A 19,066-nucleotide genomic window follows, 5' to 3' on the forward strand; every position below is an offset into this window, starting at 1 on the left:
CAAATGACACGGAAATAATAAATAAGATTATCATGATAAAAAAATAATTAGAAAAGACGTTTTCAGATTTCTATCACTACCTAATAAAAATAATTATTGTTTACTAATTAATAGACTTTGCACTGCAAAAAGTTAACCGTCCGTGATTTCCTTTAGAAAAAAAATTAATGTAACATATTTACTAAGTGATCACTTTATATAAAATGATTGAAAGAAAGTGTAAAAGCTTTAAAGTTTTAATCTTTCAGGTTTACAATACATTGATCTCTTAAAAACTTTTACATCTTTTACTAATCATCCTCTATAAGAGATTAAGCACTGGTGCTTAATTTAGATATATACACGGTACCTACTCAAATGTTACCCCATTGTAATTAGTAACAGTATACGTATTCATTTCAATTTGTGTTTAAACATGTACCTTTGTATTTAATAATGAAATTAATCGATTTTCTCCTCAATACTTTGTCTACATTGAGAAGCAGAAATGTGATATTTTACTATCTTGAGCAAAATTATAATAGCTGATTGGAGTTCAGTTACATTTTTTAAGTGCACAAAAATTGTAATTGAGTAATGTTAATAATTGAATAAATGGATCTAAATAAATTGAAGTTACAAACTTCAATTTATTTATAACTGTTAATTCTATTAATATGCGGAATAATACAATTTTAATTCAAAATTTAATTTGTAAATATAATATAAAAGTTTTTTGTAAACCATAAATTATATTATCATTTCAGCCGTAAGACGTCCACTGTTGGACATGGATATATAGATTTCCAATAAAACTGTCTAAAGGTGGCCTGCACCCAGCGTTTTCTAACCAATAAACTTAATAATGTCGTCTGTTCATCTTGTAGTTGGTGATCATCATTTATATATATCTATATACTTGTATCAAAGTTATTAAAAAAGTAAAAAACAACTTTTAATGTAAATAAAATTAAATGTGTATTTATTAACCAGAGAAAATTTAAAGTTTTAAGTCTGAATATAAAAAAAACTTATTTTTATAATTAACATTCGTCACTACAACGAAATTGGAGAGTATTTTAGTAAACAGAAAAATGTGTTTGAAATTAACATCTCTTTGAATTTGCACGCTTTGGCTAGGCTAACAATTACGCAAAGAGGTCTTGACCCTTTTAAAAAGTGTTTGCAGGGCGGTACAACAGGTATAAAGTTTTCGCTTTATGTCTACATAAAAAATGTATGGTTGAAACAACCTTTATTGTATTTCAAATACACTCTTACACATGAGCACATATAGAAGAGATGTCTGTTGTTGAGTCATTCATATGGCTCTTTGTTATATTCAGTTGTTGAAGATTTCCTTTATAGAAGTGGCGGTTTTTCATTGCCAATCAGTAATGTTATAGCCTGATTATTCTCAAATGCTAAAATATCCTAGATAATAAAATGACTAGTCCAATAATCACTATATTCTTGTGACTGTTATGAGTCTATTAAAAAATCCAAGTAACACTACGCTCTTGAATGAGCTCGCTTCAGCCAATAGACACCCACTGCAAGGCATAGACCTTCCTAAAAATATTAATAGGGATATAACATAATCGCCACGCTTGGTAGGCGAGTTGGTGACCGCAGTGTGGTATTATGATACGCAGAGGACGCTACTTCCTATCCTGGGGAAACTTATGAAGAAGCTTACTTACTTTAGATCCTCAATTGATTTTTTTTTGTTTTTTCTTACATAAATACCTTCTCCATCGTATATGTTATAGAAGCATCATGTTAAATAAATAAAAGTATCAGAGTTAAATGCTAAATCTTTCAATCACCGTATGAAACACAGAAGTCTCACACAGACCTATTAATCTCGATTTTTAAATGTACCATAGCATTACAATTTTCACGTACTCTTTTGAAGGATTTTCTGGTAATAAATTACTCTGTTTTTACAACAACTCCTCTGTTATCTATGGATAAATATAAATAAAATACAAGTATAAACTTATTTTAATTTTTTATTATTTATTATTCAATATCATTCCTTCATTACTGAACTGAAAGTCGTGTCCGTCCTGAAAGACCTTGACAAAATCCATGATGAATTATTTCCTTGCCATTCTATCCTATGCTTTCCTAGAGGCAGTAGTAACAGATAGTCCAGTAGTTGACATGGCTTGAACAGACTAGAGACATGTGATCGTTCGCGTGTTTTATCATCTCGTCGTTTCAGCCCATAGATGCCCACTGCAAGGCATAGGCCTCCCCTTAGGATATCTATGGGGGAATTACCATAATCGCCACGCTTGGCGCGCAGAGACCACTGCTTCCTATCTTCTGGAATCTTGTTACATGCCTAAGTATCACACACTGCTCTCGTTTGTTTACATTTAACTACAGTGAAACCTGCATAAACCAACTTTGTGCTACTCGTATTGATACTGCGTTACATACTTAAACGTTATATTTTAATGCACAGTGTAAATTATATGAAATTGTATCCTTGGAGTCGAACCAGCGACTTATGATAGCAAGTCCGTTAGAACTGCGTCCTGTTTTATCGTTTACTTTCCCTATAATCACTAGTTTGTCGAAGATGTCTTGCTCCTGTCATTTTATTTCGTATAACAAAATTATAATAAAAAATTCAATGGTTCTATACCATTAAAAAAATCAAAACTATAACGTATTACAATAGAATGGTGAAAGGATGCAATGAAAATTAATTTATATAATTAGATAGGCCTAATTATCATCGTAGCCGATTTCACGTGTACCTCAGTGGTTGGTTTCCGATTATCAAACGACCTCATTTTCCACATCAATACACCGCCTCTAAAACAGTGTGAACATGAAACACCAATTATCTTTTTAATTGCATTTTCGTACCATGATTTTTATTCCGCCATAATAAAATTTGGATCAGAAATAGTTATTGGTTGAAATAGAAATTGTAAGGTAACGTTCCTTAATCATAATTAAAGTATCTCAGAGATCAGGGTGGTTACAAGTACATTAGTTATTAATAAATTTATTTACTTCTTAAATAAACAATTACATGATTTGACAATGAGCGCATCTGTGTATAAGAGTGAATCTGTGTGGGTAATTATTTTTGAGTATGTGTACGAAAGCGTGACAAGAAGAAGGGGGATTGATAAATTGTGAGCGTAAAATATAGTACATGGTAGTATATTACATTTAGGAGGAGTGTGACACTATTCCTTTAGTTTATTCATATTTTTCACTCAATTACCAAGACATACAGCCTTAGTATGTAAGCCTGCCCACTGCTGGATGTAAGCCTCCAATACAGACTTCCAATAAGACCTATGGGAAGTATCTAAGTGAAGATATAGAGGACGTTCTATACTTATCCGTGCATATCTTTGCATATTTATCAATGCAATTAAAAATCTTATTTATAATACAGAATAAAAAATTTGGTACAAAGAAAAAACCATAAAAGGTACAGACAAGATTACCTTCGGTAAAATAAAACAGTCTGGATTGCAGGTAACCGTTTCGTGATTAATTTCAGCTCAGCTATAAAACCCGTCGACGTCATCAAGGTGACTGGTAGTATCCCCTTGTAATTGGAAATACACGCAAGTAATTTAATTCCCTTATCGCGCGAGACGATGCTATCGCTCCCGAGAGGCTTATCCTTTATTGCTACCAATTTTGGGAACCGAGTTGCATCGCTTTTCTTATATACGTACATTGGTTAAATTTGATTTTTCGCTTTACAAGAATTACATCTTATATGTACATTTGTTGGTACAAACAATACAACCGTTCCATTCTGCATATAGTCACCATCTTGAAGTTGCAAATGATGTAATAGCCAAAGTACAATAGTTTCAATCAAGAAGTACTTGATGTTTTAGACCTTACAACAAACAACTATATTCTCAAACTCGATATTAAGATTTCAATAGATACTTATTTATACCGTACGTTTGACTGCGCCATGAAATATATTAATTTTAAAATTTAAAATTGAACTTCAATGAAAAGCCAATCATAGACAATCCACAAAAAAGGCTCTGAAACCATATTTTCAATGTATAACGATTAACAGATACTTTTGGAAAAGAAAATAGGAAAAAACGAATACAGTCAAGGAATTGCAAATTTCATTATATATTTTATTAAAAAATATTATTGGAAATACATTACACGCCTACTTTTTAAAATTCCCTTAAAATCTAGCCAAAGTGTCAGCAGGCTAGAAGTTAGGGAACGATAGTCAAGAAGTGGATACCGTGTATGGGTGAAAGAGACCTTGGATTCCTTCCTTTGAAATGGTTCAACAACTTCAGAACAAAATTTCTGGATTTTTGATTTGAGTGAACATGAATAGCAGAAGAACACTTTCAGTGAAACCATTTTATTTCATGCTTCAATGCATATGCGATGAGGATAATGACTATCATGTTTTATTTACATGTGTATAACCTGTACTTATCTGAAATCTGTCTATTAAACTGTCGCGACACTGAGAGATTGACAGATCGTTATTCAAATTTTAATTCGTTAGTGTTTCATTTTATTTAAATATAAACAATAAGACGACGTTAACAGACCGACGAATGATCGACGTTTATATCGTATATACGATATATAAGACATTTTATACGATTTAAATATATATAGAATTTCCACTAAGAAAAACTTGAAGAAAGATCTGATGGTCGTGTCAGAAAGTGTAAAAAGAAGAGGAGTCATTTCCTCGCCGGCCTTCGGCATAAGAAGCATTCATTGCATTGCAAACGTTAAAATTCAAATCTAACAAAGCTGCATAACAAGTCCGCTACTCTTAAGTGTACTATGAATAAACAGTTGCAACGTGTGAAATACAGATAATATATCAAATAATATACATAAGGATTGGTTATAAGCACTAAGACTTTAATTAGGCGGAAGGCAAATTTGTCAGCAAAAAGCCTCAACGCTTTTACGTCTATTTCCAAACACACTGTGTAAAGTGGTCACTATGAAATATGTTACATTAATTTCATTTTATATTGAAATAAACCAAGCTTGTAAATTTTGCAAGTACAAAGTCTACATAAACAGATAGTAAACAATAATTAGTTTTGATATGTTGTAATCCGAAATTAGACAACGCTATTTCTTACTTTAATACCATTACTCTATCTTTTGATTATTTATAACAAATTACCTATAGATTCACCCCATCAAAGCTTTGACTAATCTAATTTGTAACAAATCGCACTGAAAAGCAATGTTTTCATTTCTTGGCTTTTATATTAAATATATTGACAGCTACAAACATTTTTCTCTATAAATAGACAGCCCGAATTTTATTTATACCTGAGTATTAAAAGAGAGCATTGAATATTTTCACTTACAATTTAATAAAGAGATATTCCCACGTCATTTGGAGTGTCTATATAAGTGAGCTAAATCAGCGACGACAAATAATATCAGTGAAATATCATATGATCCTTGTATTATTAAATTTTAAGCTCTGTATATAGAAATTAGTTGCGTATAGAGAACATTTTTGGTACATCGGAAAATCATTTTCTTATTGTCATAAAAACTGATTTATAATTTTCTGCCACTGACATCATTTGCCATCTCCGATTTAGGACACTATGTACAGACTGCGAGGGACGTAAATCAAAAACACTGGATTATGTTCTGCACTTAGTTCCTGGATTTGAGAAACCTTGGACAACAACATAAAAGGGAGAGAAATAATAGGGATATGTAATATAACTTATTGACTTGAACTTATTAACAAGACTGTCTCTCCACCTTGTAAGAGGACGTCCTACGCTATGATTGCAGGTCCGTGGTCTTTACTCCTGAACTTTAAGACATCAGCTGCCATCAGTTTTGGGGACGATACAGCCTTCCTACTGCCACTTCAATCTTCTGATCCGTTTGGCTATGTCGTTTTATTTCGTTCGTCTATGGATCACCTCAATTTGAATTCGATACCGTAGTGAAACAAATCGCTATCTCCGTAGCTCGATGAGTGACTATAAGACCAATGAGGCTCACAGTGAGAGACCACGTGTCAGTGTGGTAAGTCATCACGGGTAAGACATATTGGTCGAAGACTTTCGTCTTAAGGCATTGAAGATATTAGACGGGAAGATATATGTTTGTTACTTTATTGTCAAATAGTATAAAAAATTTAAGCGATGTTATTAAATAAAAACCTTCTTGCCTAGTTTTAGTGCGCATATTAAATTTTTTTTCCAACAGTAAAACAAAGAACTATATATTTTACATCTCAAAATATTTATCTTAAATTGCATTAAATATAATAGTTGAATTTTATGAAAAAAATTAAATACGAAACATGTGAAACATGTTTCCAAAATGTTCGTAATACTTTATAATAACCAATTTCATTTCTCCCACAGTTCGGAAAATGGCGCCTTAAATTTTCTTTTATCACGCAATGATTAGCATCTGATAGGAGTTTCACGTTTGTTATTTTTAATTTTAATCCATTATAGTTACAACCGAATTATAAATAAATATAAGTGATCAGCAATTCTTAATGTTTTTTATAAAAAAAAAAATTACTCCGTGTTGGTTTTATTATTAAAACCAAACTGTGTTGTAAACTTTTAGAAAGTTAAACGCAAGACTAGATAGATTCGTTGTTTAGGTAGTATATGGGTATATCCTAGATCTTTGTTTAGTAATTTTAAGGCAGCAAAGTATCAAGCAGTACTAGAATTTAAGTTTCATCATTAAATCTGAAAATTAGTGGTAGTTTTAAAAGGTTAGTTGGACCAACAAAATAGTCAAGTTCGTGGTGGGTGACTGGATAAGGGTTACGAAATACTGGTCCTCGTGGTGAGCATAGAAGGATGTCTATGTCTTGCACTAGACGTCTATCAGCTGTCGTAATGATGATGATAAAAGGCTACTACTGGTCTATAGTCCAGACTTGTACCTATTTTTATTTGGATGTTGAAAACTTTTTTGTTAGTATTTTATTAAAAATTGTTATAATTGTTGACTGCGTTAACTACAAAAAATAAAACAGGAAATAGTAAGTCCTTTAACACTCACTTTAACTTATTTCGATATTAATACCCCTCTTCAATAGTTGGTGAAATCAAGCCTTGTCTATTTTCCCTTCCGCCTGTTACGTACATTCGCCGTTTAACCGAGTTTGTGTCACGAGCGATTTAACTAAAGCGACAAAAACTCCATTATCGGCAAGTCCTTGTTAGCTACACTTCCCTTCACCTAAATCTATTTTGTTCTCTTTGCTCTCTAAAAGGTACGAATAGATTATTTACCAACCTTAAACGTCTTTTAAAACCTACTTTAATATTAGCTGCTCTTTGATTTTAATGGTGCAAAAATTAATATCGTTTTCACCAGCCTAATAATGTTTCCTTTGTTGCGTTTTACTTATTAATAATATATACTCTTCTGAACAGCACTGTACTGTTTTATTCTATGTGCTACTATACCGTGCTGTATATTTAGATTTATACAATACTATACTGTACCTTATTGTACTGTACTATACCATACTGTACTGTATTGTATAAAAGTAACCCACATGATCTACCATGCAGGAAACGAAGTATGGATTAATCAATGTTAGATATCCTAATAACTTTTGGTCTAAAGGCATCCTGTTTTCTGTTCAAAGATATAAAGCTTCACCATCAATAACCGCGGAGATGTTACATAATTGATCATTCATAATTAACAACTATTTATTAGAAAAATAACGTACAATATTTAAAATACAGTATTTTTTATTAAGTGTTAAAAATCCATTTAAATTAGTAACGTGACTGCAATAAGGTTCTCTTACCTGTATAGAGCTTTATTTTATATATAGTATATTTATAAATTGGCGGGATGAGTACCGATGTCATGGGCACTGTAACTACAAATTCATTCGCTACTTGTATTGATATAGTATTAACATTTTTCATCGTTTTAGCTCGCAGACGCCAACTGCAAGTTTTAGGGCCTCTCCCTAAGATATCTATGGGGGATACACAATAATCGCCACGCTGGTATGTATGAGATGCTGCAGCCCGTCTTCTGGACACTTGTGAGAAGTGGAAATTTCATTTAATTAATGCACAAAGTGTCAATTATATAAGGTTGTACCACAAATCTTAACCGCGACTTACAATCGCAAATCTCGGTTTTGTACCGCTGGGATACTCCTACTCATAATATTTATAATATTAGGTTTATACTATTAGATAATAGATAAATGACGTTGTAAATAATGCAATATTATTTTATAAAAGGAAATAAAACAAAAAAAAAGTGGTACAGCGCTTGATTACAACGTGAAACAAAAAAAGCTCATCCATTGACGCACCTTTGTTCTCCCATGATAAAGAAACCCGGCCGTTCGTTCAACTTAGTTTATATCAACATTCCGTAATGTTTTACTTATGAAACATTAATTTTGTACGCAGCACACACAATACATTTTCATCGTTCCCTTTTAACAATTAAATTTATATTTACTCCACATCGCTGTTTATAACAGATGATTTTTTCGGGGAAGGAAAATATAAATTGTATTAACGCACTCGGCGGTGACAAAAGCCTCTTTGAGAGAAGGTTTGGGCCGTACTCCACACGGGCCTTATTTACCAATGACTTTTAAATCTACCCTATTTGTACAAGAATATTCCATAAATATTAGATCGCGGAAAAAGTCTTTTCGCAAATGTTACATGTAAACTTTTATTGAAATCTCTTTGGTAAAATCATTCAGGTACAAATAGTGCATATTTATATCAGATTAAATTTTGGGAACATTAAAAATAGTTTATTCTAAAAATTGAAACAAGTTAGTAACTTGTGGCTCGTGTTCCTTTTTATTATTTTTAAGTAAATCTATTAAAGACATTCTAGAAATTTTTAATTTTTACATCAAAAAATAAAACTCCAACGCACGAAAAAATATGAAGTTTAAGCACGTAACGCAGTATCAGTAAGTGTAACAAAAGGTTGGTTTAAGAAGGTTTTACTATAGTTAAATCTTGACAAACGAGAGCAGTAAAGGCACTGAGATTTGGGATAAGAGGTCGCGGATTCGAATCTCGGGACACAATCCTGTATTATTCACACTTAGTGCATTAATTATTTAGAATTGCCTCTGCTCACAAACAAGTTTAAGAGTATGGGTAGAAGCGCCCACAACGTACCATAATACCACAATGCGATCACCGACCCGCCTACCAAGTGTGGCGACTGTGGTACATCCCACCACATCTTCTTATAGAATTCTCGTTGTTCTATTTTAAATTTAAGGATGTCATTACAAGGGAGCTCAGTTTAAGTTACCTTTAAATATTTTCACGTAAATAAATTATCACTTTAAATGATCCAAAGTTAAAAATAATATAAATAACCTTACGTAATCTATATGTTTCCTAGGAATTATTTTGTATTCAACATTTTTTTACAATCTTTTAGCATTCATTATGCCGTCATTTCATCTTTATTACTTTATCGCAATGTTCCTGTCCTAAAAATAATAAAAACGAATATATAATAAAAACGAATGAATGTTATTATGAACGACTGTATTGTCAGCTCTTCGAAATATAAGAAACATTAAAAAATTCACGGCAAAGGAAGCTCGGCATTCATTTTCCTTGACGTAAAAAAATCTTGCTTATTTTAAATACTCATTCATTCACGCATGTTTGTCTTAAAAAAAGCATTTGTACCAGTCGCATTTCATGCTGCCTCCGTGTCAACATTCCGCAAAATTTTTTTAAAAATGGAACAACAATTTTGCCTCAGAACAAAATGAAGCTTAAAATAGATACAAAACGTTTCTTTTATTTTCTGTTCTAGAAACATAAAACATTAATGTTATTTAAAATATAGTTGAATTCATTTTTAATTGAAAATCATAAATCTTATTTCGCTGTAATTTAATATTGAGTATCGCATCAGTCTCTTGCGGCTGTTAATTTAAACGTAATAAATTAATTTAATTTTTAGTTATCAATTTTATGATTTTACAAAATTAAAATTTTTAAACTTAAATATATTTATACGTGCCAAATTAGTACAGATTAACTATTAACTTATCCTTCACTTATATTCACTTTTGTTCTAAAAACATATCTGAATATTAACAAAAACACTCACAAGAATTTTAATAATGGAACTGCCGCAGACAACCTGCTTCATAAAAATTGAAACGCCATTCTCTCCGAAAACCGGGAATCACGCACACCACTAGGTCGAACCGACAACAATCATTATTATCATCAACATTTAAGACATTTTTTTTTATTTTAAAGCCCTCACTATTGAGGGCCTTTCGTACCCCTATCTTTGGGAAGACCAGGGTTGTTTTACTTCATTTAATAATTTCTTTTTCATATTTCTTTCTTATGCGCTCTTCTTGTGTTTTTTCGCTCATCTTTCGTACTCCATCTTTCTTTACACATTTCTTCTACCTTTATCTTTCTTATCACGACATCATTCATTCCTCACCTTACTTTTCAGTTTCACATTTCTTTATTTCATTTTCATTTAAGACATCGGATACCCATTACTTGACGAAGGTCTCCCCAAAGATTTCCTAAGAACCTTTTAAGGCAATTTGCATCCAGTGTCTTGTCCCGAGGCGAGGGAGTCCTCGAGTAACAAAACTGCGTCTTTAGAACTAGCAATCTATCAATCCTATGAAACAACTAATGGGACATCCTGGGCCAAGGCTTCTGTTCTGTTCTTCTGAGTTCAGCTTCCTGAAAACCTAGTAACACATTCTCAAGAAAAAAAGGACAACTGAATTAATCTGACTTTTAAATCTGAATGTTTAAGCTTATGCCTTTAAAGCCAATGTTAGCTTTTACGAAATACCCATAAAGATTCGCCTCCATCACCGGGCCTGTTCCCCTACGTAATTGGAAGCGCACGTTTGCAATTTAATTTCCTTATCGTTCCAAACTCTAATCGTACACTAAACCGTTATCTTTACTGCCACCCTTTTTAAAGATTTTACTTAGAGTATGTAGGGATTTAACAAGAATAAACTTTTTCAAAGGCATTGTCTGATAAAGATACGATACTTGTAAAATATATGTATAATACATATATGGCACTTTATTAGTAGTGGTGGTCCACCGGTAGTGGACTGAACTTGCGATCTTACGTCGCGGGTTTGATTCCCGGAGCACGATGTTGTGTAATTGAAAATAGGCTATATACTACGACGATAATTAGTGTTAATTTCTTTTAATGGCATTTATATTTTATTTTGTTCTAATAATTAAAATAATAGTAACTAGAGAAGGTACTCAGGAAAATATTATTACTGAGAACTAAACCATAATCGCCACTCTTGGCAGGCGGGTTGGCGATCGCAATGTGGTACGCAGAAAAGGCTGTTGCCCATCCCCCGGAAGCTTGATTGTGAACAGAAGCAATGCTTTATAATTAATGCATAAAGCGTGAATTATTTAAGATTGTATCCCGGGAACTGAACACGCGACATACGATCCCAAATCTCGATCCGCTATTACATATGTTTTACTGCTGTGTAGAAGTTTATAATGACCAGTGCTCTTTTCAACTTAAATATTAACAGAATTAACTTTTACATCATGTGGATAGAAATCTGGGTATAGTTTTTCTTAGCAATTAATTATTACAGACCTAGCACTGGTAAAACAAAATACTGTAATAACTAGAAGATTTCCGTTTCATTGAATCGAATGATCCTAGTTTGTTCTATGTACTAATTAAAAAGTTTAAACGCGACGCTGTTTCATTTAAAGCACATTTGTAGGCTATAATCAAATTTAAATCTGTAGCAATTTAATCAAAAGCTTTGGTAGACGACAAAAAGTCCATTATCGGCAACCCTCTTTTACCTTGTTAAAAGCTCCACTTCCTTTGCCTTCTGAATAAATCCATTTTGGTTCTTTTAAGTAACGGTATAAAATTAAAAAGTTAAACAATCCAGTGGTATAACTTTTATCGCTTTTAATAAAGTTATTTGGTACTACAACATTTAGGCAAACGAAAACTGAACAGTTTGATTTTGCAAACCTGCCTACACTCGTATCCAAGTCACCGAAAGATACTTCTCCGTGTATCCACTTACAGAATATAACATTTTACATTTGATTAATACGTTATAATATCAATCATTTAAATGATTCAACATATCAAGTTACAAACATTTCAATTTAAAAAAAAAACTTTAATACCGTAATAAGTTTTATTTTTTATTTATTTTTTTAATTTTAGATTTAAAACTAAGAAAAGGAAAGTCCAAAACATCGTTTGTTACTTTATTATATATGCTTACACAAAGAGACATGTAGGCAATGTCAAGTCATTCGATTTTAAACTCCTTACTAATAGGTAGCAGTAAAAAACAAAACTTAAAGAAAAGACTGTCGAACAGATCATTCGCAGTCCAGCTTATATTTATTAATTTGTTTTACTCTCTCCTATGAATCAATGTTAGCGATCAATGATGTGCATGTGAAGAGACGATATATAGAATTGCCTAATTAAAAAAAAAAACGAATATAAAATATAACTTCTCTGTAATGACTTATGGATGTTGGCTTAAAATAAAGTTAGAATGATTTCACGTGTCTAGATCTTAGAAGAGCCTGCAACAAATTCAGCCGGTTTTGTTTAACGATCGCTTTTGCAAACATCTTTGATACATTACTAAAAGTAAATCACAACGAAATATCAAAAATACACAGATATACAGATCGCTTTATTTATTTTGATACACTTCTTCATGTGCTGTTAGTATTTATGCTCATTTTCACAGGAAAAGCTTAATATAAATACATGTTTCGTTATGATACAAGGACAGGTTTCATTATGGCTGGGGAAATAGTTTTTTTGCATTCCATATAAAAATTCGAGAAAAAGTTCAAAGGTGCGGTCTTATCTTGTTTGTAATGACCTGATGCGCATCACGTAACGAAGAAAAATCCTTATTCATTATAAAAATATATGTTTGAAAGAAATCGCGTTTTGCAAATTAGAGAATAAACGTTTTAAAATGCTTGCAAATATCAGAAAAGAACATGGAATAAAATGTTAATTAAGCTAAAATTAAAAAGCCGGATAAATAAGTTAGACCTAAGATTTCTATAAAATGTAATTAAAAGTGAAGAATCTGAAAAAAATATGTCTCAAATTAAAAGACTCTGCCACTAGTCAGCAGAAGTTTCAGATGGCGACTAAGAAAAAAATCGCATTTGTAATAAGACCGCCCCTTGAACTTTACTTTACATGTGATATATTTTTATCTCATATTGATGTACAAAGAAGAGTAAATACACTGTCCAAAATTTCTATTCATCGTTTCAACCTATAGATGCCCTCTGCCAAGTATAGGCCTCCCCTGACGATATGGCTTGGCAGGTGGATTGGCGATCGCAGTGTGGAATTGTGGTACGCAGGGGATGCCGCTGTCCATCTACTGGAAACTTGTGAGCAGCAGTAGAATATTAAATGTTGGTATAATCAAAGCACAAGTTGTGAATTATATAGGATTGCTTCTCGGGAATCGACCCCATGACCTGCGATCGCAAATCTCAGTCCTCTTCCACTGGTCCAACATTTTAATTAAAAAGGCTTCGTTTCTTATCGTAAATGTAGGCGTTAGCTTGAAAGTTGAAAAAATCACAAAGAACATTAAATCGGTACGAATTTCTATAGCATGAGAAAATTAAGCCGATCCACTACATTAAAGAAGTAAAATATGAAGACGGACATGACCTAAAATGTATTAGATACTTTTTACGGAGCCTTCGGAGCGGAAGGTCCGCAATTCGCTCAATTTGTTACTGGATTTCCCATTTCGCTGTCACCGAATATTAGTTCCTTTTATCTTTAGTGTCGTCCTTTTCGATCACATCCTTTCTGTGGACTAAATATTATCTAAATCTTCTTAAAATATTTTTTTTGTTCACATGCAAGTATTTTAAACGTGTACAGTTATTACTAAGCATTTTACAAAGACTCTAAGATTCTCTCATAAAATTCAATTTAGGATACGAATAAAAGCCATTGCTTTTAGAGACTCAACTTCGTAAATGTCACTATAGGGAACTTTTTAATTTTAGTAAATTCAAAAATTTTTATGATAAAATCTAATCATCATCTTCATCATTTAGACGCTAGACATCAACTTCTGAGAATAGGCCTACTCAAAAGATTTCCAGTAGGGCAAGTTAGAAATTTAAGGCCCCAACGAATACCAGTCCTTCGGACATATATCTTACCCACTGCCAGTTATATTTGCCAATTCGCTGGGCTAGATTGGTTACTTTTGTTAATCTACAGATCTCTTCATTCTTGATTCGTCATAAAGTAAAGTCAGTTTTTTGTAACTTGATAAAAGATATGAAATTTTTCAATAGCCTCACATTTCTTATTCGCTTTATACAATTGAAAGCATAAAGCCAAAAAAACGTAATAAATTGATAGGTAGACCCCTTGTAAAAGCTTTGATGCTAAGGGACTCGTACCTTTTATCGACAACTTTTATATTTGCTTACAGAACGAAACGGCCCATTGATAGCGTTTATAACCTTGCTCCATAGAAAGATCAACTGTAAATATTTAATTATTCCAAAGTGTTTTTATTGGTAAGGGAAAGCGAATTGAAACAGAAATCACTATAAAATAACTAATTTTTATGGATTTTATCTCGATTTATTTTTATTTTTATGTATCTGGCTTTTCGAGTTCTGCAAAAAAAAAAACAGGCATGCAAAGTCTCGGTACTATCTTTAAAAATTTGGTAAGATTAATAATAATACAACAAAATTGTTTTTAGCAATAAAAATTAACATTTTGGTTAAGGAAGGGTCTAATATTTATTAAATTCCAAAAAATTCCTCTACGACCACGCGACATCTAATATTAATTTATTATATATATAAATATAAATTATTGTTGCCCTTCATCACATTGTTACTTTACCGATTTTGTTCATATTTTTTTTAAAGCATCACAACACACTTGAAAAAAAATTGATACTTCGAAGAAGATTCTTTAAAAAAATGATTTATTGCGGAACTTAAAAAAAACGATAATTTGTACTGTCATTCATCTACTGAATCGGTCACTACATATCGACGTAAGATATCAATCAAAATTATGTTTTTTTGTTTCAGTTTTAACCTATTTATTGACCACTTTATTAAATATATATTGTTGTAAGTAACTAATGCAATGACATTAATTTACTTTTTACATAGAACTGTCAACTGCCACTAGATGAACAATTATATCGTAAACTTTCTTTAATAACCATTGAACTAATAAATAATAAGAAACTGAAAAAGAATAATGATAGTGTCTCAAGCGTGTCTTGGTTACGTGTTTTTGCTCCTGCGGACGGCTATTCTCAAGCGACACAGTTTTCACGAGAACTTAGTAGATCTCTGTCTTTGGTAAAGAAAATACAAGATTCTGTGCTTTTCTTCGGTTGCTTTTCTTTTTATAATTTACTAAATTAATAAAAATGTATAAAAAGTTATATAATTTACATAATGTATTATATTTTTATTTTATTTCAAAATAACAGACGAAAGAACATTTAGTGCATTAGTCAATTCATCAAACATTAATTTAATCTGTATTTTTATGGCTAACTACCAAAATAAAAATCATCAATGTTTTTCACCAGAGATATATCATAAATTTAATAGTCTTTATCCATAAAGCGGTAATCATCATCGACCGTTCGTTTTTGTTAAGATTCTTAATCAAAGTTTCTAGATAAATGACTAAATAAATGTGATTCACCTTAGTATATATTATACATATCTCTAAGATATTAAATTATTACATTAAATTTGGATCGAAAAGATGAATTTACAGTGGGAAGGCCAAATAAATAATTTGGATAATATATAAAAATAAAATACTAGGACCTTAAGGTTCTGGAATAGAGATATCAAACCGGCAAGTACAGCAACCTTAACAGGGTCGTCGAAAAACGCGGAGAGATGATTTCGAACCAGTCTTATTAGAAATATGTATGGTGGCTGAACTGGAAATGCCTGCATCAGCAACTTCGGACCATAACAAAGCATGCATGATGAGTTATGTCAGTTTCTTTCATTCCCCCGTGTGGAGTTGCCAGACCTTCCATCGGGCGCGTCCCCCGGGTGGCGGATGGGGGAGCGCCACCCAGATGTAGGTGGTATTGGGCATGTTCCGGCGTGGACCAAAACTGGCAGGGTGAGGGGCGTACCATCGGTTCTTTCCAGAACCGAGAAACGGCCAAGGACTGCACAGTCCGAGAGACGAGCCGCTCAGGCTTGAGGTAGCATCCCGTACCCATCTTTAAGAGATGGGACAGAAGATGTGACCAGTGCGGTGATGTGCCAGGTGCACTCGGCTTCTGCCGACACCGGACAACCCGTAATCCCAGTAGGGACCGGGGGCTCCGTACCTGTACGGAGCTGCGAGGAAGAAAACCTCTTCAAAAATAACCCTAATCCCAAGGTTGGACCGTGCCGACGGGATGAATGGCTGGAAGGGAGTTCAGTCACAAGCGCGAAGGGACCTCACCCTTAAAAGGAAAAAAAATAAAATAAAATAATGGACGCAGTTAAAAAAACAAATTTTCCCCAGGGTGGTACCAGCGATGCTGGAGAATCCACCCCTGGGCCTTGCCCAGGCAGCCCCGCCGTATCTGGGGGGGGCAAAAACTTGCGTCGCGGCAACGCTTCAGCGTCTGCCGCTGGGCCCTTAACATCCGGGGCCCAAATTTTTAAAGAGCCGGAGGTGCCGGGCCGTCTATCAGGCCCGGTACGTGATAAGCGCGGGCGATCTATGCGCTCCGCCGGTTTGGCGATTAGTACGGTCGGAGAAAGCGACGGCGGATCAGACGCCTCTCGCGCATCGGTCAGCCCTGGCGCGTTCTCAAGGGCCGGTAAGAGAAAGGCCAAGCCTCCGAGCCCTGGCGCTGTGGCCGCAAAATATGCGGCTTATTCTGCCCAGGAGACCGAGGGCACGGAGACGGTCGGCGGAACCGACAGTGACGAGGAGGGACTCTTCGACCCCTCTGTGCAGCCATTGCGCACTAGGTCGAAGAAAGGGCTCCCGAGTCAGGAGCAGTTGGCTCGCGAATTGCGAGCATGTGCTGATCCCCGGCAATATGCAGAGACCAACCTCCTGGCTATCGAGAAGGTGACGGACCGGTCCAGCAACCTCAAGGGCACGTACGTGCGTAGCCTGAGGCTCGCTGCGCGGAACGTCAAGGCAGCATTGGAGGAGATGTCGCGCAGGACGGCGGGCGACTCCACCGTCGAGAAGTTAGAGCAAGAAAACGCAGAATTGCGTTCTCAGCTTTCTAGCCTTTCCGCGAAAGTGGAAAGCCTCACGATGGAGCTTCGTCGCGTCCGTAGTGCTACAACGGAGCAGGCCAAGGCAGCTGCCCCCGCGCCTCCGCGGGCCCGGCCAGCACCAGTGCCAAGGACGTCCGCGTCTACCGAAGAGGGGCTCATGCATCGCATTGGAGCCCTCATCGAATCGAAACTGGCTGCCTTCGAGGCCAAACTGTTCCCCGACAGGGCAATAAGGCCGCCGTTGGCCGCCAGTAGGACTGGACCGCGTCCGACTCAGTCGACCGTCCCTTCCGAGCCGCTCGCACCGCCGCAGCCTCCACAAGCACCGCCGGCATCGCAGCCGCCGCGACCGCGGCGGTCTGGGCGCCCCAGGAGGAAGACTGCGCCTCCTCCTGTGCCGGAACTGCCTCCAGTGACAGCACCGCCTCCGGCAGCGTCGGCGATCACGACCCGGAACACCTGGGCTGAGGTTGCCCGAAAACCCAGGTTGGCGCCACGGCCCGTGCCTCGTCCGAGTGCTAAACCGCCTGCCGCACCCAGGAGCCGCGGGACCAAGAAGGCGAAGCGAGCTCCCACTACGGCGGCCGTGACGGTTACGCTGCCGGAAGGCTCCACCTCCACCTATGCAGAGGTAGTAAAGGCGGCGAAGGCAAAAATACGGCTGGCGGACCTCGGCATCGAGGCTCTGCGCCAAAAACGTGCCTTGACTGGAGCGCTCCTCTTGGAGATCAGTGGAGAAGACTGTGGCCGAAAGGCAGACGACCTCGCGGCGAGGATGCGTGAGGTCCTTCGCGATGTGGCGGTCAAGATCGGCCGCCCCGTCAAGACGAGCGAAATCCGCTTGAGGGACCTCGACGACGCCGTCAGTCCGGGCGAGGTCGCGGAAGCAGTGGCAGAGGCGGGCGGCTGTTCGGTGGACGACGTCAAGGTCGGGGACGTCCACCGAACAAACACGAGCATGGGCACCTGCTGGTTGCGGTGCCCGGTCAAGGTGGCCCATGCTCTGGTGACTGCGGGGCGCGTGCGTGTGGGTTGGGGTTCGGTGAGGGTGGCACCCCTGGAACCCAGACCCATGCACTGCTTCCGGTGCCTGGAGAAGGGACACGTCGGCGCCAGGTGTCCCAACTCTGTAAACCGGAGCACGCGGTGTTTCGCATGTGGCGAGTCTGGGCACAAGGCAAGAGAGTGCGTGTCATCCGCACTCAAATGCCCTCTGTGCTCAGACCTTGGGTTGCCCTCCAACCACCGGCTGGGTAAGAGGTGCGGCCCAACGCCGGGTAAAGGCAGGAGAAGTAAAAAGACTCCGCCTGCGACCACCAGCACGGCGGCCGCAGCGGCACCGACCGCAGCGCCGGGCGTAAGCTCGGACATGGAGGTCGCTTAGACCTCTATTCCCGCCCTTCAGAGTCCTCCAAGGTAACCTGAACCATTGCCGGAATGCTCAGGACTTGCTGATGCAGACCGTCGACGAGTTTCGGGTTGCCTTGTCAGTAGTAGCGGAGCCCTATAACGTGCCTGACCATCCTCGTTGGTTCGGCGACGACTCAGGGTCCGTAGCTTTCTACTTGAGGGGCGGAGAGGGTACCCCACCCTGCACCTTATTATCTAAGGGACAGGGCTATGTCGCCGTTAAATGGGGTCCCTTGGCCATGATAGGCTGCTACGTGTCTCCCAGCAGGTCTCGCGCCGACTACGAGGAGTACCTGGATAGGGTGGCAAACTGCGCTGCGGCCTGC

General features: G+C 36.6%; 1 protein-coding gene across 1 annotated transcript in view; it reads left to right on the forward strand.

The window, feature by feature from the left end:
• Positions 1 to 18,714, forward strand: part of LOC137924384 (uncharacterized) — a 31,579-nt gene extending 12,865 nt beyond the window's left edge. Inside the window, exons 3-4 of the mRNA XM_068767779.1 lie at positions 16,369 to 16,527; positions 16,615 to 18,714. Coding sequence (XP_068623880.1) covers positions 16,369 to 16,527; positions 16,615 to 18,714 — 2,259 coding nt within the window. The remainder of the gene's footprint in view (positions 1 to 16,368; positions 16,528 to 16,614) is intronic.
• The last annotated feature ends 352 nt before the right edge of the window (positions 18,715 to 19,066 follow it).

Source organism: Battus philenor, unplaced genomic scaffold (genome assembly GCF_028537555.1).
Source record: "Battus philenor isolate CCGP_79_NKW_IND1 unplaced genomic scaffold, ilBatPhil1.0.hap1 SCAF_23, whole genome shotgun sequence".
In the NCBI taxonomy this organism is placed as follows: Eukaryota; Metazoa; Arthropoda; class Insecta; order Lepidoptera; family Papilionidae; genus Battus; species Battus philenor.